Source organism: Curcuma longa, chromosome 15 (assembly GCF_044706935.1).
Source record: "Curcuma longa cultivar G26 ecotype Majalengka, Jawa Barat chromosome 15, ITB_CL_G26_1.1, whole genome shotgun sequence".
NCBI lineage: Eukaryota > Viridiplantae > Streptophyta > Magnoliopsida > Zingiberales > Zingiberaceae > Curcuma > Curcuma longa.
In genome coordinates this window covers 9,078,959-9,101,216 of record NC_133875.1, presented here as the reverse complement: position 1 = coordinate 9,101,216, position 22,258 = coordinate 9,078,959, and the positions used below count along the sequence as shown (strand labels likewise).

General features: G+C 37.8%; 1 protein-coding gene across 3 annotated transcripts; it reads right to left on the bottom strand.

Moving 5' to 3' along the window:
- Positions 1 to 1,741: 1,741 nt before the first annotated feature.
- Positions 1,742 to 10,975, bottom strand: LOC141846047 (malate dehydrogenase, chloroplastic-like). Of its 3 annotated transcripts, none has more exons than XM_074734033.1 (2): positions 10,869 to 10,975; positions 1,742 to 3,258 (listed from the first exon to the last, which is right to left on the bottom strand). In XM_074734033.1, the coding sequence occupies exon 2, from the start codon at positions 3,235 to 3,237 to the stop codon at positions 1,999 to 2,001; it is 1,239 nt and encodes a 412-aa protein (XP_074590134.1). In that variant the 5' UTR covers positions 3,238 to 3,258; positions 10,869 to 10,975; the 3' UTR covers positions 1,742 to 1,998. The 3 variants fall into 3 exon arrangements, with proteins under 3 accessions (XP_074590134.1, XP_074590135.1, XP_074590137.1); XM_074734034.1 differs by lacking the exon at positions 10,869 to 10,975 and adding an exon at positions 10,641 to 10,851; XM_074734036.1 differs by lacking the exon at positions 10,869 to 10,975 and adding an exon at positions 10,593 to 10,649.
- Between the last annotated feature and the right edge of the window lie 11,283 nt (positions 10,976 to 22,258).

Genomic DNA, 22,258 nt, shown 5'->3' with positions numbered 1-22,258 from the left:
TTTCATGGTATGACTCATTAATTTAATGCCCCTATAATTTGCACAATTTTGTACGTCTCCCTTATTCTTATATAAGGGAATTAGAGTACTTACTCTCCATTGATCTGACATTTTCTTTGTTTTCAATATCATGTTAAATAATTTTGTAAGCCATTCAATACCTTGTTTCCCTAGGCACTTCCATACCTCTATCGGGATATCATCTGGTCCAACGGCTTTTCCATTTTTCATTCCGTTTAAAGCTTGTTCTACTTCTGAAATTTGAATTCTACGGTAAAAATTTAAATTTCTATACTCATTTGACCTGCTTAAATTACCTAAGTTAAGTTGATCACCTACACCTTCATTAAAAAGTTGATGAAAATACCTCTTCCACCGCTCTTTTATTTCTCCATCATTTACTAATACCCTATTGCATTCATCTTTAATACATCTTATTTGGCTAATATCTTTTGTCTTCCTCTCTCTCACTTTAGCTATTTTATAAATATCTTTTTCTCCTTCTTTTGTATCCAATTTTTGATATAACTGCTCAAAAGTTGTATTTTTAGCTTCATTCACTGCTTTTTTAGCCTCTTTCTTAGCTAATGTATATTTTTTTAAATTTTCTTCATTCTTGCAAATATATAATTTCTTATAGGCTATTCGTTTTTCCTTCACTTTTTCCTGTACTTTCTCATTCCACTACCAAGATTCTTTACTTGGTGGTACATGCTCCTTTGACTCGCCGAGTATACTCTTGGCTATTATTTTCAACTTTGATACACACAAGATTCTCAGATAAAGATTGAAATTAAGCATAAGTAATTATTCCGTTTGGAGAGAGTGTAATGGTCTAGACTTGACGAAATGCAATTAACATACTCTAGATATGCTTTCGGCAAACTCAGTTAGGGTCTTTAAGACAACTTTTTTTTTTTTTTTTGGGTGTTTTGCATCTGGTATTTTAGATGATGAAGTTAAACTGCATGTTCTTATCAAGTAGTTTGTCATTTCTCTTTGTTCTTCCACTATGCAGTGTTTTTTAATCTAATTTAATAACAAATCTATTGATGCAGGGGAATAATTACCTTCCATCTCAGTTTTGCTTTTTCTTAATTATTAGGTAAGTTTTGGTATGTGAAATGTTTGATGTATAAATATAAACGTGCAGATATTGTTACTATTTTCTTTTAGAAAAAATAGCTAACACACATGATACATTTGCTTAGTTTATTAAATATTATTAATCTTGTCATAATGATCGATCTGCGAAAAATGGTTCATTTTAACCATGATCTCATAAGTCAAACCTGAAAACACAATCAATATGCTTCCCAATGGTCCTCTATGTAACGGATAGCTCCCTGTAGTGTTCGTAGCATGGTAACCTTTCAGGGCGTTGCTCAGTAGCTCATCAGTCAAAATCCAGTGTCTCTACATAATGACTCTACAAATATAAATGTTGTAAATATTAAAATGTCACGATGCAATGCAATAGGAGGAATGAGGTAAGCAACTATTGTTTCTGTAAAACAACTACTGACATGGCTAGACATCTATAACCATGAGCATAACAATGAGGTAAACAAAACATCGGCAAGACACAGCGAGCGTCAATAACTCACCCGAACAATAAAGAAAAGTTTGTAGGAATTTTAACTTTACAACAAGAAAGATGGTTGTTCTCTCAAAAAAATAATAATAATATATAAAATACTATGGGAAATTTTGGAAAATGAAAATATAAAACAGTGTACTGTTGTCTAAACCAACCAAGATGGCCCTTTGAATAGTTGAACAAGAAGACAACGGAAAACAAAAAGGATCAGTGGACGCAGGAGAATGCCCCGGCCACATTAATACAATGTGCTAGGATCCACGAAATCAATTTAGCCTCTTACATCATAAACTTGTCAAGATAAGAGCAAAAGTCCTCATCGTATAGAGCTGGAAGTAAAGCATCCATCCATTATTCTGTAATGACTAAGATGCCGAAGATAAAACATGGAGATTGATTCAACCAGATGCGGCTGTTGCTGCAGGCCTGTGAACAAATGCCACACCCTTCTCGATACTAGCCTTCAATTCAGGTTTCAGTGCTTCCAATGCCTTGGCCTCATACTCCGTCAGACCATCGAGATCAGCAGATACAAAAGCTTCTATCCCCTTCTTCCCAAGCTTAACTCTGGAAGCAAAGAAAGGCAGGTCTGTTAACTCTGACTGAACAAAACTGCACTCGTAAACATCCCCATCGCCATCAAGAGCTCGTAGAGAAGATTCAACAAATCGAGCTGCAGCATAGGCCATTGACAAGGTTGCAGAACCAGCACCAGCTTTTGCCTCAACAACCTCTGTTCCGGCATTTTGTATTCTTTCAGTGAGATTTGCAATTTCTTCGTCGGTAAATGTCACCAATGGCCTTGTCTTTGATAGCAAGGGTAAGATAGTAATGCCGGCATGACCTCCTATGACTGGCACATCAACATCAATAAGCTTGAGTTGCTTTTTCTGAGCAACAAAAGTGTTGGCCCTTACAACATCAAGGGTGGTCACACCAAAAAGTTTTTTGGGATCATAGACGCCCTTTTGCTTGAGAACCTCTGCAGCTATTGGAACACTAGAGTTCACTGGGTTGCTTATAATGTGGATGAATGCATCAGGACAATTGTCTGCAACAACCTCCATCAGTGACTTCACAATACCAGCATTGATATTGAATAAATCATCACGAGACATGCCTGGCTTCCTTGGAACTCCAGCAGGGATGACAACAACATCCACACCTTTCAAACAATTTGCTAATTCTGATGGCCCAGTAAAACCGATAACTTGAGAGGGGGTATTGCAATGGCTGAGGTCAGCAGCAACACCTTTAACATTAGCGATATCATATAGATGCAGCTCTGAGACCAGTGGAGACATCTTAATTAGAAGCCCTAGGGGTTGGCCAATCCCACCAGCCGCCCCAAGGACAGCCACCTTAAAAGAAGCCTGAGGAGGCTGAAGTTGATTTGAGAAAACCTGCTTTTCTTTGAGCTTGGGAACAGCAAAAGCCCGGAGATATTCATTACTCGCCTTCCCCAAAAAGGATGAATCAATTTGAGCTATTGATGCAGACTTCAGGCCACTGAATGCACACAAAAGCCTTTTTGAATGACTCAGGTTCAGACCAAGAGCTTTAGATCTTGATCCTATGGTAGCACGAACATTAGCTGATCCAGTGACTGTGGTAATTGCTATCGCAGTTGATGCCATCTTACCAATTAATTAAGATACCTGATATTATAACAGTAATCAAGAGTAAATCCAAATATAACTATTTGCAACATGAGATTTACATAATTGCCTATAAAGTTGTAGTGCACTTGAATATGTCAAGAAACATAATGCATGTCATGTTAGCCCTTATCAAGAACCAAAGAACAATAAGGTTTGATTTATGCATGAAATACAACTTCAGAAAGTACAAGGAAAATAGAATGATAGGCTTGGAAAATATTCTCATATGAATGCTTCATGGGTTTATTAAAGATAGTCTATCCGACAGCATTTTTTTTCAAATGGTACTACAACGTGGCTGACAAACCATGGATTGGCAGATTTTAATTTATTAATTATTAATTGAATTTAAGTTATAAAATTATATAACAATTTTATAATTATAGACTATAATTTATCAAATATAAGTCAGTAACTAATCAATTTACATATGTAGTATAATTTTAATTAAATTAATTAATTACATTATTTTTAAACTTTTAACTCCCAGTATACAGTTTTTATTATTTTTTACTTAAGTTAAATTTTACATTATATATATAAGTGATTAATTATTATTTTTTCTTTTCATTTTGTGAATTTTTTTAAAAATTTTTTTCTCACCAGTTCCAATCCTATCAATTCCTATAGCTAAGTTTTGCTACATACAATATTGGTATTAATACAAATATTGACAACCATGCTTAGTATCAATTTTTATCACAATATGAAAAGGGATCGATGAAGCCACTATGAAGTTCATTTGAAGAAGTTCTTAAGATGCATTTAGGGTTTACGCATATAGAACAGTCTCTTATATTTATGACGCATCAGCATATTATATAGCATTTAGTAAAATCACTCAAATAAGCTCAGCAAAGCTCTTGACAAACTCTGATACTGGAAAAAGATATGTAAAGAAATTAAGTCAATAGCCAGTGGGTTTTAAATCCAACTTAAAAGGCATCTACAAACTGATATATTGGTAGAATTGCTATAAGAGAATTCAGCAATTGTTAAAATTGAGTCCTGATGCTGATTTTTCAACCATTGAACATCAATAAAAGTTGAACTGTATGCAAAAATTTAAGTTGGATGTCAAACATCTTCATAACAAATTTGCCATCCTTGTCTCACATTACGTATGCCGATGATTAATACGGATGATTAATACAATCTACTAGTTTTCCTAAAAAGAAGTTTAGCGATGTAAGATGGCTTTACTCCATGTAATACATGTGTTATCATGGAAACCATCATGGTTCAATTGGACTCGAGCAATTCCACAACAAAATCCAAATTAAGGTCTATCTAAGCGTGCAGATGCCAACGTTCAACTTAGTAGCTTATGTTTAGCATGTACAACATTGGGTCACAATCACTTCAACATCCCATCTTAGGAATGGCTAAAAGATCCTATCAATTACTAAAACTATACCATTATGTCTAATTCCCACACTAAAATATATCTAAGTGAAGTCCCCCAAAATAAAGTATCCACCTTAATACATGTAATCTTCTTTAATCACATAGTGAAGCCAATTATGACAATTCCCTTTCTTGTATTCCTAAAATATCCAGGACAAGTAGGGTACTGATCCTCAAGGCGCTCAAATCCATTGCCCTTGTGCTCATTTTGTGTAAAGCAGACCCAAACTTCCTGAGTGGATTAGCATGTATCTTTTGCAAGGGAGTGATTTAAGATAAAAGTTTAGCTTAGAGAAGTTCACCCACCTAGCTTTTTTAGCACTTATCTTCCTTTCTAACCGAATGAAGCTTAGCATTATAGTGTAAGTATAGCATGAACTCATTTGAGAAATTATTAACATCAATATCTCAGGGCCTCAATGATAACATAAATCATTTATTATAGATGAAATATAATTATAAAGTGCTGTTGAGTTTTAAGCTAAAGAAAACAATTGGGTGAATCTCTTTTTCATTCATCCTTTTGTTATAATAGTGGACTTAACCCAACCCTTTTTCTTGCGACAATTTGTTATGGGAGCCATAAGCACACTAAAGTTCTTTATGCATGTAAAAAGTAATGATGCTATGGAAGCTTCATGAATGGTATTCAAGTTAGATCAATCCTTAATGATGCCAATTTTGCAAGAATAGAGATGCTTTGTGCAAAAATGACAAACTTGAAGAAGTATGCAAAAAAGAAATACTTATTTAGATTTAAATATAACTTCTTTGTTCAAAAGGTTACAAGGATGAATTGTTTATGTTACAAGTGGAAATTATATACCTTGCTATGTATCAGATGTGATCAAAGTGCACTACCATGAACTTCTTTGATAAAGGGTCATAGGATTTAATTTATTAAATGTGTACGCCATTTAAGATTTTAAAAGGCATGACTAACCTTTCACACAATCCACCCTCCATTTTAAAGGGAGTCTTGCATTCATCCTCAATCATGATTTGAATTCCGATAGTATCTACCATGCAAATAAATCTTTTTAAGGCGTAAGTGGCCTGATGGCTAACACAGGAGCATTTGATTCTACAAATGAAACTTATGTTCCTGCTAAAGCCTTACCAAGGTCAATCACACAATTAATGCAGCGGACATAAATAAGACAATAATGCAATTTAACACTCCAGTATAATGTGGTATACTACCCTTAATCTTATTCCACTACCAATGACTCTTCAGTGAGTGACTACTGAAAGTCCATTGTTTCTTCTCCTTCTCAATTTCCTTCCAAAGGTGGAGAAACACTTTCTATACTACTATTATGTCGCTAATCAATTCTCTAGATCCACCATCAGTTGACTTTTCTCAATCACTATAATCTCTAATCTACCTAGGTCAACTAGCCTCCACCATCAGTCGACTGTTTCCTTATAGCCCTTAGATGATATGACCATTGTCAGTCAACTTGTCACACAAACGGCTAAGTCTAACTTTTCTAGTGAGTATCATCAATTGATCGGATCATGCTATCAGATGACTAGATCATGTCATCAATTAACTAACTCCAGTCCAGTCAACTGAGCCACATTCGCTGGCTACCCAGCTTAAGTCGATAGCTTAGTCAATTCAACCACCTATCAACTAAATCTTTCAATTCAGTCAGTTGGATCATTGACTACGATCATCATAATGGTTGAATCTTTGCCTAAATTGAGTATTACCTTCTTCAAGTTACAACTCACTTCAGAGGTTACCTTGCAACTCCTCTTCACCCACAAGATTGTCTCCCATTAGGTTACTTGTCCCTCGGATGCACCAAGCCCTTAGTTGCTCCACATGTCATCCTCAACTCTTCACCTATATAGTTCATCTCCTCTAGTTGAGTTGCGCCTTGATGCTCCTCATCCTTTGATCCCTCAGATGTCCCATAACATTCTTCTCCGATCTCCAGCAGACCTCAAGCCAATAAATCTCCAAAATTGATCACGTTAAGTCTCATGTTATTTCACCAACCCCTACACCACTTTATATACATATAAGATACAAAAACAAACATAACTTAAACTCTTTACACAAACATAAAACCCCAAGGTTAAGCCAATCACCTAGGACATGATTGCACCGACAAATCTTAGAGAAGCATTATACTCCTATCATCAATAAGGTAGCATGCATCAAGTCTAGGTATGGAGCAACATGTCATAATTCTAGGTATTGGATATCTATACTTGATAATGATATTTTTGATGGTATGACTTTCAATGCACATTCCTCAAGGTTCATCCATTTTCATGTTAATAATGTTGGAACAATAGAATGACTCACTCCCCATGACACACTTTCTAAGTCCTTTAGCTTGTCTATTTGGTTTAGCTTGTTATTCTAGGTTTATATGATAGTGTGGGAGGCTCAGCAAGTTCAACATTTGTAAGGCCAAAACAAAATCTAATTACATCAGAATAATAAGCATTAAAGTAAGTCTTTGCCATGGCTACCAACTTTTCGACTGAGTCATCAATTGAATGGATCATGCTATCACTTGACTGGATCATGCTATCAATTAACTGAATCATGTCATCAAGATTCAATCCAATTGACTCAGCTACGAACACAAATATTTTGTTCGTTGGCTACCCAATTTGAATCAATAGCTTTAATTGAGTCAACCACCAGCCAACTGAATCTTATAATTCAGTCAATTAGATCATTGACTACGACCATCCTAATGGTCGAGTCTTACCTAAATTGAATACTACCCCCTCGAGGTTGCAAGTCTCTAACCTCTCAACTCACTTAAAAGGTCACCTTACCCATGAGACTGTCTCTCATCCGGTTACTTGTCTCTTAGATGCACCAAACTCTTAGCTGCTCCACATGTAATCCTTCACTCTTCACTTACGTAATTCATCTCCTTCGGTTGAGTTGCACCTTGATGTTCATCTATAGTCTCTCAAATATCCTATAGCATTCTTCTCTGATCTTTAACAGACCTCAAGACCTCGAACCATCAAGCCAATCTCCAACATTGGTCACATCAAGTTTTTGTGTATTTCACCAACACCCTGCACCACTTTATATGCCTATGAGATACAAAACAATCCTAATTTAAACTCTTTACATGAACATCAAAATTAAGGTCAAATTGATCCTTAGGGCACGATTGCATCAACAAATCTTAGAGAAGCATTCTATTCCTATCATCAAGAAGGTAGCATGCATCAAGTCTAGGTATGGGATATCTACACTCGATAATGATATTGTTGATGGTATGAACTTCAATGCACATTCCTTAAGGTTCATCCATTTTGGTGTTAAATATGTTGGAACAACAAAATGACTCATACTCTCCATGACAGACTTTCTAAGTTCTTTAACTTGTCTATTTAGTTCAGCTTGTTATTCTAGGTTTATATAACGGTGTGGGAGGTTCAGCAAGTTCAACTTTTGTAAGTCCCAAACAAGATTTAGTTACATAGTAGATATTTAGATGGGCTAGTAGTACCAAACCATGCCTCCCAGATTATAGGAGGTAAGTTATTATATAATATTCTCGGTTATGTCCTATAATTCTCTTAAAAGTTCCTCATCCTCAAGAAAATGATATTCAAGTGGGCTAGTAGTGCCAATGTTTTACTCCAAGGTGACCAAGACCAATATCACTCCTAAACCTTTATCTTCTTTCTTAAGTTATGACTAGTAGTGCCACTGTTTTACTCCAAGGTGACCGAGACCAATATCACTCCTAAACCTTTATCTTCTTTCTTAAGTTATGACTATGTAAGAAGGTAAAAGAATTAACTTAATGATTTGAGTCTTGTTGTGTTTGTGGCTTAGGCTTTGCTTTTTTTCAGGTTAGGTTTGTTCATCTCAAGTTTGCCTTAATATAAGTGCTTCGCTGTGATAATAAGCTATAGAGTGGTCTTATAACTATTGTCTAAAAAGTATGCCACATTCATGGGAAGGATGCCACACCATATCTTACTAACATAGAAGCTAATTTCAATATAGACTACCTATCTCTTTATGACCAATAAGGATATCTAAGTTACCCAAGTAAATTTGGAAAGATTGTGATTTTGACAATAGCTTATTCTCCTAAAAGTAGAGTCTAATTTATCAGGTTTGCTATGGGAACAAAGACATAATAATGAGCATTTACAAGACTATAAAAATCAAAATCTACAAACTAAGACCCTAAGTATTGATGCAGTAATGACTCGTGGCAGTCCAAACCCACCAGCTTTTACAAACAAGAGTGCCACAATCGACCCTATAGTGCTCAACGTAGTCATCTTAGTCCATGACTAAAACACATGGGCAGGTATCAATAATAGAATTTGAGACAGGGTTTCATGCCACCTAATGCCACCCAAGACTAAAACCAAGTGTTAGAGTTAACAGGGTCAAGTAGTTTCCAGCAGCAAGTTGAGCAAGTTGGTTATCTTCATGTCTTATCCTTATTCAGTCACATAATCTTAACTCTTTCAAACACCAATAATCCGTTAAACTCCCAGTAACTCTCTGAATTCTTCTTTATGATGAAATTTTTCTATGGTTTATTCAAGATTAATTTAAAGTACACACAAAGAAATGCCATAAATCTTAATATCTTTTGTTTTCAGTCAAATCTCTTCAATATAAATTATTCAAGATTGTTTAATATGAAAATCACATATATGATTAAAAGATGGGATGTTTGTTGCAACAAATTGGTGATCTGAATTAGATCATAAATAGTGAATAGATCTTATTTATAAATAAATAAATAAATAGTGAATACATAACAAAGGTCAAAAGTTGTGGATCCAAAATAATATATTACTAGCAGTGGAGGAATTACTTAACTAAAGGAACAAGGTTCTACAAGAAATCTGCATGCTCTTAAAACATTTATATAGCAAAAAAAAAAAACAATGTGGAACTCCACCTAAAATTCACAACCGTGCTCCATGAATCTTAAAAGTACAGTAGGAAATATAGGAAATTTAACAACAGAAACTAATATTTTCAAGAAAATAATAAAATTAAATGGCAGTAATTGGAGAATTGGTGAGGAGAATTTTTGAAAATTTAAGCATGACCTGTAATCAGACAAGTTATATGAACAACGTATATGGACCAACAACTTTGGGAGCTGCACTTCTGTAATATCTTTTTATTTTAATTCATCCTATAGTACTTATAAAGTTTTTTAAAAAAAAAGTGAGAAAAGAGAATATATAAATACTGACATACAAGGCTCAAGCAAATGTTTGTTTGCCTTCTTTGCCATTTTTCCAAAAGGAGGGCATCTAGTTCTTACAACCAAAAAAAATCAATAAGGATATGTGAAAATGAAACCTTGTTCCTTTTCCTAACATGAAAATCAGGAGGAATGATATATACACGTGAACAAACTCAGTCCGCCAGTTACTTGTATGGTAGAAAATGATTCTTGGCTATTAAGGGGCACAAAAATAATAAAAAGGAAGCAGATTATCAAACTCAACCTCTTTTTGACTTGTAGAAGATTCAAGCAAAGCAGAATTAAGTCACAATCGAAGAAATTAGATCTTAGAAGAATCAAAAGAAAGAATAAGCTAATGAAATATCTTATAGGGTCCAAACAGCCTCCTTGTCGTATCTATGAAACGTGATGGAACCAACAAATTGAAAAGCGCATACATACCGACGACCACTTCACGATTTATTATTTCATAAAAAAAAATATCGTGCGAAACACCTCTCTGAATTCTCGAAAAAATTTAGCTTATTCCTTCTCTTGCTCTGAATCCGGATCACCAGGAAGCTCAAGAAAAACACATCTCAATGGAACAAGAAGACATCCCGTAAATCTCCTCGCTCATTACCAACCCAAAAAACTTAGTATAAATCATTCAAAAAAACATGTTATCGAAAATGACAACAAAGTAATCAAGTATCTTACTGTAGAAAAGGCTTTCGCCTTTCGAAAGGAGAAAGACAGCAAAATAACCTAAATCTCGGGAGCAACAACAAGCCCAGATCTCAGATCTCACGAGTCCAGAGGGGAGCCCATGCCACCTCCGGAGAGCATCCGGTTAACCAAAAAAACATCCACAAATACTCGCAAACCGAGTAGGAAAACAGAAGATCGAACGAAGCAAGTGCAATGGAACCTCAACCCAACCCAAGAGCAAACTAAGGGAGAACTACGAAGAAGGAGAAAGAGATAGCATTTCACCTTTCCTGGAGCACCACCAACTCCGTATGCCCTTTCGTTCCTCAGCGGCGGCCGAGCGACGGAGTCTGCAAGCGAAATCACGTGGAAGCGTGCTCCCCGTGTTTTATAAGGGGTTCGACTCGAAGATTCAATGGGCGAAAAGGAATGATTACGATCGATATTTCTGTTTATTTATTTATTTAAATTTTTTCTTCTTATTTTTATGCGTCGCTAAAATAAAAGGTACAAATTATTATATTTTTTATGTGTCTAATCCGAGATATATTATATTTTAAAATTTTAAAATTTTATGATAATTTATTTAATAATCGATAAAAAAAATTTATAGGATCAAATTAAAAAAATAAAAATAATGTCATGACACTTTAGAATTCAATTATATTAATTTTATACCAAAATGAGATCAAATTGATTCCGAGAGTGGCTTTTAACTTATAAACAGAAGCCTTAATTGGGTGAGTTGTCAAGGACTTCTTAAAAAGGCCCCAATAAAAGTTAAGAGAAGTTCTGAAGAAAGGTCCCAATAAAAATTAAGAGAAGTTATGAACGGCTAAGCAATCTTTAAAAAAAATCAAATAAATATTAATTTGTTTTATATAAAGTGGATGTAATTTTAACATTAGAAACAATTAAAGGATTACTTTACACTAAAAGTTCTGATTAATTGAACAAACAATCATTTATATTTGTGCCAAAGAAGTTAACTATAGTGATAAGGCTACATATCAATCCTGAACAGGAAAGAAAGAAGCAAAACTGCCTCAAAGTGATGAGAGAGACAGAGAGAGGCTGAGATTGCACAAGAAAGAGGGCAACTAATCAAGAGTATCAAGCAAGTGAATAAGACAACTAGAGTCCAACATGAATAATGGAGATTTGGCCAAATACTCATCTTGATCTACATATGTTCTTGTTGAGATCAGCTCCAACCAGATCTCCTCACCGGAATGGAGCTGGATCGAAGATGCGAAGAGGAAGAGAAGGAGAAAGAACAGAGGACGCGCATGGACACACCCACACTCTCGTCTTCCTCTGTTCTTTCTCACCAGGGCACCCCTTGTAAGTACTGATGGAATCAGAATATCTTCACAATGGTATGATATTATCCACTTTGGGCCTAAGCCCTCATGGCTTTGTTCTTGGACTCTCCCCAAAAGGCCTCATACCAATAGAGATACTTCCATCCTTTAAATCCATGATCTTTTCCATGTGTTTTAGATGTGGGATTATGTTTGCACCTTTGCAACCCAACACCCCTGGCTTTCTTTCTCATGGTTGCTCTGTTTTGCAGGTCTCGAAAATCCAGCATCTTCGATCCAGCTCTATTCCGGTGAGGATATCCGATCGGTGACTTGTCTCGGAGTTGATCTCAATAGGAACAACATAGAAGATCTTTCAAGGAAGCCAATGAAGGAAGCTAAATAGAGGATATGGAGGATGACAAGCGAAAGATAGAAAGCATTGAAGATATGAGAAAGAATTCTTCTTGATACTATTGAAATATGTTGGTGCACTAGATATTGAGGTCGAGGGGTGATTTAGTTTGTCCTATAAGGTTTATCCTACACATAAGAGAGCAAACATTAAAGGATGTTAAAGTTGTCTAATAAAACTCTTATAATAGTGTACTAAATAGTAAAATATATAAAAATAAGAGAGACAAAAAGAAAGTCCCCCTCTATGGTGGATATACTTAGGTATTTATGGTGTGTGAGGGGAGAGTTTAAATCTTAAACCTAGAGCCTCTTTAATTTTACCGTCTCTCTTAATGTTAGTCGTTAGACTATTACTAGCCATGAATTGCAGAGGCATGGATTGTGTAGACCTTGTAAAATTGAGATCATATCTAACTATAGTTTAAAATTGCAAGAATAGTTGTAGATGGGCAACTAGCAAAATAAGGAGTTTGGGAAATCAAGCTTGGCATAGAGAGCTCGGCGAGCTGGGAGTGGAGAGCTCAAGAGCCTAGAATGGAGTGGGCTTTGGGGAGCTCAATGATGTGTGTAATTCATACTTTTATTTTCAATTTTATTGTACATGTATTTACTACATTATATGAGCATATTTGTATAAACTTTTAGTATTTACATTTATTTCATCATTTTAGTTTGAATGACCATGATTTTTGTGTTATATTGATAAGAAGTGGAGATTTTAGTGTTTGGAACGAATTTGGAGACGAAAAGTGGAAGGAGTTCACATTTCAACATAATCCACAATAAAACCACGCTACATGCCATGGCCATGGACCACTTAGGAGGTAGAATTAACATTAGAATTGATATTAGAGTGTCGATCGAGATTTTCAACAAGGAACACAACCAACCTGTGGTGCTTACCATAGTCATGTTCCATTCGGATTGTCGATGAGAAGCGTTTTAGTAGCCAACATGGGTTGATCGTGTCACCTAACATGGTTGTGCTAGGCCACACGGCTTTGCTGTGTCACCCAACATGGTCGTAGCGCATGTGGTAGCCCCTTCCCTATTTTTAGAGTTTCTGTTAATTATGCTAGTTGTCCCGACTTTTTAGGAATTTCTATTAGGGTTTTCCTACATTTTAGAAAATTCTATCAAAGTTCTAAAACTATAAATATAAGTAAGGAGCGATGGTTTAGAGATGATCGAGGGATCCCCGAGATCTAGTGATAGACGAGATCAAGTGGATCTCCCGATCCCATAATAGGGGATCAAGGAGGAGGCTGCAACGAAGAAAAGGAGTTATGAGGTCAATGACAAGTATTTCTGAGTAGCTTTATTTATCGTAGAATTAGGGAAGAGTCTAATGTTAAATTGATAATTGTGATTTCTATCTTTTATCTATGACATATTAAATTCTTGATTCAATCTAGTATGCTTCATGTATTCACGTATTATTTTCATGATTACAATTTAAGGTAATGTTTCCTTTGGGAATGACCGGGGGTGAACATTGATCTCGTATCTAGCATTTAAACATACGTTGTAATTAATAGAGAATAGGGACGAACCTAACAGTGAACTCTAATTTCCAACCTATAGATTTGTTCCGGTTCCTTACCGACGACAGCAGAATCACCGGACAAGAGGGAGGCCACGTCACCCGATACCAGCACCGCAGAGAAGAAAGGACCTGCAAGGGGGCACTGGAAGCACGGATTAGCGGGGCGCCGGGGAATCCCGGCGTAGCCACTCCGACGCTCAAGTCAGACCAACAGAAAAAGTGGAAATGTACCCCTCGGATTCAAGATGCCTCTAGTATCGTACCTGGGAGGTTTATATAGAACGGGGGGGGGGGGGGGGGGGGGGGGGGGGGGGGGGGGCGATACCTTTGGATCCAGCGGCCTGGGATTGGAGGAAATGGCGGCTTCTCAGGATCCGCTGTATGAAAGGTTCTCCAGATCAGATGGTCTTTCCGTATATCTTATCACCTTTGAAGGGTCGCGATTGCTGGGAGACTTGGTCATCCACATCGCCTCCTGTGGATAGGTTTTGCGAAGGAGCTTTGATCTTTATGCATTAGTATCGTTTCCCCGTCAGATGTGACCAACCTGCAGGGTTAAGGTGCACTGATGTAGGGTGTTCCTAGCTGTGTAGGTAGGCGGGTCCCTTCGGGCCTCCTTATGTGTTTAATGGCGGAGAAGATCAATAGGAAATCCTTTCCTCAAGGTGGGACGGAACGGGTGGCTGTAGATAGGTGCTGGCCCCTGCCATGACAATGTGTCAGCCCGATGTGTAGATTGGCCCGTGATATGGCGACCTGGTAATGAGGTCGGCTTATGATACGGCGGCCTGGCAATGAGGTCGGCTTACGCTGCGGCGACCTGGTCATGAGGTCGGCTCTTGGTTGTAGTTTTACTTTCCTGCTAGAAGGAGAGGTATCGGGTGGGTCTGAAAGAGTTAGACTGGTGTGATGGTCCTACCTCTGTCCTGGCTGGGAGGTGGGTTCGGGGCTGTTATGCCTACTAGCATTTGTAAGATGTCAGTGGTGCAAGCGCACGATTCTTTAGCGGGGGAGTTCGAGTAGCCCGTGTGAGGCGTTATCCCTAGCTGTGGGGGTGTCTATAAGATGATGAGGTATGTGCCGATCTCGGGGCTAGATACGTGCCTGAAATTTGGGTTTAAGTCCCCTTTCTCTCTTCCTGGGGGCTATGGGTTTTCCTTGCTGGATGTTCCGTCCTCGCCACGTGTCTTTTGGGGGATTCTCTTTATCCTACGTGTTTTGCCCATGTCATTCCATCCGGATCAAGATTGAACTCGAGGGGTTGTCTGCGAAAATAGTTCAAACTCTCTTGAGGCTTACATGGAATGTCATAGAGCATAAAGGGTTTACCCCAATTTGACCTCACGAAGTAAGGGTAGTGGTCTAGGGGGACGTAGGGCATCATGACAGGAGTCTCCTTAAGAAAGTGATTGTCCTAGTATGACTACCACCATATTTAGGTAGACACATCAGTGGTTTTCTTTCATTTCTTCTTCCCATAGACACATCGATCACGTTAGGACAACCCCCTTATGCAAGTCTAGCATTGAGGTAAGAGAGAGAATCACAATCAAATTATCAATGATTCATCATGGCGAGATCAAAACCCTAGTATTGTCTCAAGATTCGATTTTCCTATCATCTTTCATTTAGTTTCTTTAATTTTACTTAGTTCTTTTTCACAACAATTTCCTCATTCTAATTCATCTAGATAATCTACTTTGCATGCAAACTAGTACTCAGCAACACGGTCCTAGAGGATGATAATTTATTATTTGACGATGATCGTGCACTTGCAGTATACGCACATTAAGTTTTTGACGCCGTTGTTGGAGATCATATTTTTGTTGATATTAGTTTTATTTATAATTTAGTTAATCAAGATTTATTTTATTTTATTTTATTTTATGTTATTTTGCTGTTATTCTATCTAAAAAAATTATGTAAAAATGGATGCTCATACTCAAGGGTTTTATCAATTTAATGTTGTGAATTTTGCTGATGATTATTGTGAGGTTTATGGTACAACATATCATACAATTGTCAATTACCCAATCATATTTATGTTGGGATCGTCCCGATACAATGCGTGTATTTACATGTTTCACAAACGTGCACAGCGAAAATATACAAATAATTAAATTAATTATTATCACAATACACACATGCAAAACAGGAAATAATATGTATAAGGCATGATAGAAAATTAAAATTTTATAAAATAATAAATTATTCAATGCGTATATTATTAATGACGTTGAGTAAAGTTGGCATCAATTAACCAATCTTTGTCGAAGTCCCACCTCTACTGTGATCCATGTCAAGCTCTTGTTTGAATGGTTTTGAAAATCACGAGTCACGTCATCATCTTCAGTACTAGTCGATGATCGATAACGATCGATTCGAGAGAAAAATCTTATTTCAAAAAATACGCAACTACGTTTGTTGTGATCATTTTTCAGAGTTTTAACTATCATCGAAAATCATATTCTCAGTGTAGTTTCGGTGGATAACTACCACCGATAAAAGGATAAATAACTAGAACCCTTTCTGTTAGATTTGAGGGGTGTCCTAAGACAATCGGCTTATAGTTATACTATTTATTAGATAAATAACAATTCACTATTTGAGTGCATATTTTTTATGTGTTTGATTAGATCTTAAACTCAATTACTGAATGTTCGCAATACGATTCATAGCATGAGAGAATTTGTGATTGGATCACAACTACTGAGCATCTCTACTGATGGGAACCTTCAAATTCCGCTCCGTTGAATTCTTGCCGGACAAAAATTTTCTAAAAATGAAATCTTATCAAGTGACCCTCATAATCAATCAACTAGGAGGTTGATCGATGCATTAAGATCATTGGGCTCTTGTGTTTGGTATCCAGGGTCCATACGAAGAAAAATAATTTACGCAGCGGAGTAAATAAATTGTACCTTTCTTCTTTGAGATGTGTAGGGGACTTTTACCCGAAGACCTCTTGATCTTCTGTTGTATTCCTCTTCCTCTTCTCGAACGTTGTGTGAGCAATGAACCTTCGAGATAACTCCACCAAATCTCTTCAATCTAATGGCTAGCAAATAGGGAACCTTCTTCTCCTTTCTTGTTCTTCTTGTTCCTCCTTCTTCTTCTTGCTCTCTTGGCCGTCGGCCCTAATAAGAGGGAGTCCCCTTGTGTGCCGGCCCTAGAAAGGAAAGGGAGGGGAGGAACCTTGTTGCTGAATCAAGGGAAGAATCCTTCTTAGGGGGCGCCGGCCCTAGCTAAAGAGGGAGGGGAAAATCTACATGTGCAATTATGAATATATTAAAAATATCCCTAGTCGAGGAATTGATTAGCACAGACGTCATCGATTCTATCGAGACTAGCACGTTTAAACTCCTTGGTAAGCCAAGCAGCTGATCTCGCTGGCTGAAGATATTGGATGTTGAGAGTTAAACGTGGATGCTGGTTAAAGGTAACCAGTTCATTAGAGTAACCTGCCTTGAGACTTCATATGATTTTATACATATGTCAATGAAGATCTCAGTGCAGCTTAAGTGCGAGTTTCCTTTGACTTGTGGTATTCAAGTCACCTTGGTCATGGATGCTTATACTTTGACATCTTAAGCAAACATCTCCGAAGGAGGTGTGGACCTGAGATGATTGGGTATAAGTCGAAGTACCCTAAGGTGTTTGAATAACCCACAGAGGATTCACGATTCCTTGGAAAAGGAGACGTATACCCTACGACCGCTTGTTAGGATTGTTACTAAAAGTTTTTGGCCAAAATATTACATATCAAAAGTACGATACTCTTGGACACATGTACAAAGTAACTTAAATCCACAGGACAAGAAAGCTAGCTTGGGTTAGGTGTGGCGTAGTCAGCCTAGTGGGGATCGACACATATAGACCATGTCCTGAACCAAGTAGGGTATAAGACGGTGAAAGGAACGAGACACATTTCAGTGTAAGCTGTTGAAGGATTTAGAAATGTTTTAGAATCAATCGTTAATTTTTTGATCAATTGGGGATCATGATGTACTACTAGGTGTCACTCATGATCGTTCTATAATTAATGGTTAATTATGGACGACCAACATAATCGGGAACCTATTGGGTCACACGCACTACAAGTTCTCCAAGGACTTAAAACGAGTATGAGAATTAAATTCTCAAAATGAGAGAAATAAAGTCTGGTTGGATTGACAAAGGACAAAATGATGGAATTTATCTTATGAAGATGAAATGAATGAAATTAATTTCATTCAAATCAGAGGTCATTTGGTTAGTGAACCAAACGATTCAATTTTGAACCAAATTAAACCAACTTAGTTTGGTTCATGATGGAAGAGGTTTTGGCAAAACAGATGCAATGAGAAGCTTCGTCTTGTGAAGATGAATTGAACAAAACTAGTTTGGGTCAAATCAGAAGTCATTTGATTATTGAACCAAGCGAACCAAGAAATGAACCCGATTTGCTACAGTGACATAGGTTGAACCCGGTTCAGCTGGGTTATTCTTTCCTCCGATTCAGCCAACGAGCGCTGATTAAACCCTAAAAACACTATAGCTTCTCATTATAAAGGGAGATTGCAATTTTCTGCCCTGTTTTGATCGTCTTCCCTACCCGCCGCATCGCGCCTCCTGGCCGACCGTGATCTCGTGCATCCCTCCTTCGCCCCTCTGGCCAGCCACGTGCCCGCGCACCTCCCTGTTCTCGCTGCTCGGCTCGCCACACATGACAAGGGCTTCCCCACGTGCGTGACAGTGTCGTTGGCCTCCGTTCGGCTGTGATATGGTCTCTCCGTCTTGCCACGACCCTGCCTCCCCGTAGACACGATCGGAAGACAACAAACAGCGTGAGCCCGACACCGCAAGGAGCCCACGCAGAGCCCGTTGTTGTCACTCGCGATCCCGCCTCCATTCGACCTCAGCCTTTGCTCCGGCGAGTCCCAAGCAAGGCAACTCCCTTCCGAGCGCTGATCACTCGGCTCCTCCCAGTCGCCGAAGTGGTTCTTTGTTCTGCCACCACCGCCCGTTTGTAGGGAATCCTATGCGATAAATAACAAATCGGAGCGAAAAAAGGATCCCTTGAGCGATCCATGCGAAAGAAAACTCATACAAGTTTAGATCTACAAAATCCTATCTAATAGGGTATACCTTTGTTGTGTGCCCTTCACTTATCCCGCTCGTCCAAAGTTTGTCGGATCTCTTGCACGTTCAAGTGTCTGTGCCTCTATGCATATCCACACGAACACTCACTTTTTGGAGAAAATTTTGGTTGTGCTAGCAACCCTTTGGTGGTGTGTCTTGGCCAAGAAGAAGAGGGGAAGAAGATGAACATCCAACATGACTTTTGGGAAGAAAAAACTCTTTTATACTCAAGCCATGAATACCAAAGGTTTTTAGGCTTTTGATATTCCCTCATTAATGCATGATTAATCCTTATTAATCATGCATGATAACTTAACTTCATCTTCTTCAATGCATGATTAATCCACATTAATCATGCATGATGAATCAAACTTCATTCATCAACTTGGTTTAATTTGAGTCTAACTCAAATTCAACCAACTTGAGTCTAACTCAAGTCTTGGTCATCCAATGAGCTTAATTGTTCCTTTAGTCAAACTAAAATGAACCCATCTCTAAAATATAATGTTATTTATGTGTGACCCAATAGGTTCTCGTAACGTTGGCAATGTCTCTAAAATCCATTTTAGAAACATAAGCAATGAGTGACATCTAGCAATGCATCATTGCTACCCAAGTGACAAGAATGTCGAGATTCGACATAACCTTCATGACTATGATAATGTATGACCATGTCCTTCTATCCTCGATATCTAGATTGATCAATGAGGCATAGACTGTGTCATCCTCTTATCAATCTTTGTGTTTCTTGATCCCCAAGTAGACTCACTCAAGCAAATGAGCTCAATATCTCATATTGACTCATTTGAGCATGACCATGCATTTCATGGTCCTACTCTATCAAGAGGCCTCAAGATATCACTCCCGTCATATTGGAGGGATAGATCTCATCTACATCACTCACATCCCTTCGCATAATTTGTTACATACCCAGTGATCGCCTTTATAGTCCACCCTGTTACGGGTGATGTTTGACGACACCAAAGTACATAACTCCTTATGTAGGAAACCGTAGTGACTTCAGGTCTAAGGACTATTCATACCAATAGTCATATGAGAAAGTTTATGACACTCATATAACGATCCATGAAATTTTCTCATGGCGGGTCAATTCAGTATACATTCTCTAATGTATACTCATGTGTCAACTCGATATCTCATATCCATGACTTGTGAGATCAAGTCATCCAGTTGACCTACATGCTAGTCTCAACGCATTAATATCATCCCTGAATATTAATGCTTGAACTAGGAATGATTAAGAGTAGTGTTCTCTACATCATCTCACTATCGACTCAAAATAATCGATATAATGTAGATTAGAACTAGCTACCCAAGGATATTATTATACTTAGTTATTTGACACAAACATAAAGTAAACATAATAACCAAAAATCTTATCTTTATTAATAATAGAATATGATACAAAAGTCTCTAGTCAATCATCACGTAATTGGCTCTAGGGCTACTACTAACAAAGTTGTCTGATTGTATTAGGGTCTATCGTCGAAATTTGTTGTTCGATCATAAAAAATTATTTTCAGCCATCAGATAGATTTTTTGATCATTGCCAATCAATCTTGGTTGTTTGACGACAATCTGTTATTCTCGCGGAAGCTTGCGAAGCTTTCGGAGAATTATTTCATCGTGATCGGAAAGGATTTTTGATCGTTTATCTTTATCGGCAGTCAAAGGTTGACCACCGAAAGCTACACCGAGAATATAATTTCGATGATAGTTAGAAAACACCGAAAATGATTGCAACAAATGTTGTTGCCTATTTTCTGAAATAAAGTTTCTCTCGAATCGATCGTTATCTATCATCGGGTAGTACCGAAGACAATAACGCGACTCGTGGCTTCTGAAGCTGTCCAGACGAGAGCTTGGCGTGGATCACCAATAAAGACGTGACTTCGATAAAGACCGCTCGATTGATGCCAACATCGCTCAACGTTATCAATGAGGTACGCATTAAATAATTTATTCTACACAAATTTTAATTTCCTGTCATGCCTTGTACATATTATTTCATGTTTTGCATGCGTGTATTGTGATAATAATTAGTTTAATTATTTATATATTTCCGCTGCATACGTTTGTGAAATGTGTAAACACGTGCATTACACCGGGACGATCCCAACACTTTCCGATTACGATAGGAAACCTTTTTCATAGATGATGGAATAATTTTCCTGTGGCTACACAAGCTCTGACGGTAAACTCTAATTTTCGGCAGCAACTTGTGGTGGCCGGAAACAATTTCGACCACCGAGGATGCTCTAATAACAGTTTCAAAAGCTCCTCTCCGGCACCTGCTTCAGCAGCAGCTCCTCTCCGTCAACAAGCTTTTTCAGCAACAAGCTCTCTCCGACAAACAGGCTTCTCTCCGGCAAAAAACTCCTATCTAGATCCGAGTAATTGGATGGTCCAAACGCCCAGAAGGGATCTAGGCCGCCCAGACATTAGTCGATTGAGTCAGCGAGGCGGATGAGGTGGTGATCTCGAAGTGGTCGAGACACCTCAACCTCCAAGCACCCGGAAAGGCTATAACGCCCGGAGATGGATAAGACACGGTAAAGTCTAAGGTAACCCGGCAATCTCCATGTCATCATCCAGGCGCCCGAAAAGGATATAGGCATCCGGACATGCCGAGTTAGTATCGGAAGCGGATCGACGAGATGACATGGAGGCTCCTGAAAGGAGTTCCAAGCGCTCAGACCAGGCTATAAGAAGTTGAGAGGGGAAACCCTAGGACATTCAACTATGCTACCTCGACGTCCGTTCTGCGCACGACCGAAGCATCCGAGATGCTGTTGTAACACCAGAAAGTTGAACAAACAATTTCGTCCATATATATTTTATTTAATATTGTCAGTAAAGATACTTATTTTCATCGTATTTCTTGTACTTAATTTATTAGGACAGTAAAAGTTTATTGGTCCTAAATTTTGTAAAGGCGAAAACTCTCTCTCAAAAGAGGAGAGTTAATTAGTAGATTGGTCATCATAAATAGTCAAGAACCGTAGGCCTTGGAGTAGCAGCCAGTGGCTATGAACCAAGTAAAATAAAAGTATCCTTCATATTCTTCCACTGTGCATTACTTTACTCTGGCTTTTATGAAGGTTTTTTTGAGTTTGTAAAAAAGTGACAAATGCGCTATTTACCCCCTCTAGCGTTCACCTTGATCCTATAGAATTATACAATTATTAACAGGATTTGTCCCTAATATGAATATCATTGATGTACCATTATGTTTATGTCTCATTTTATGTTAGTATATATATTTC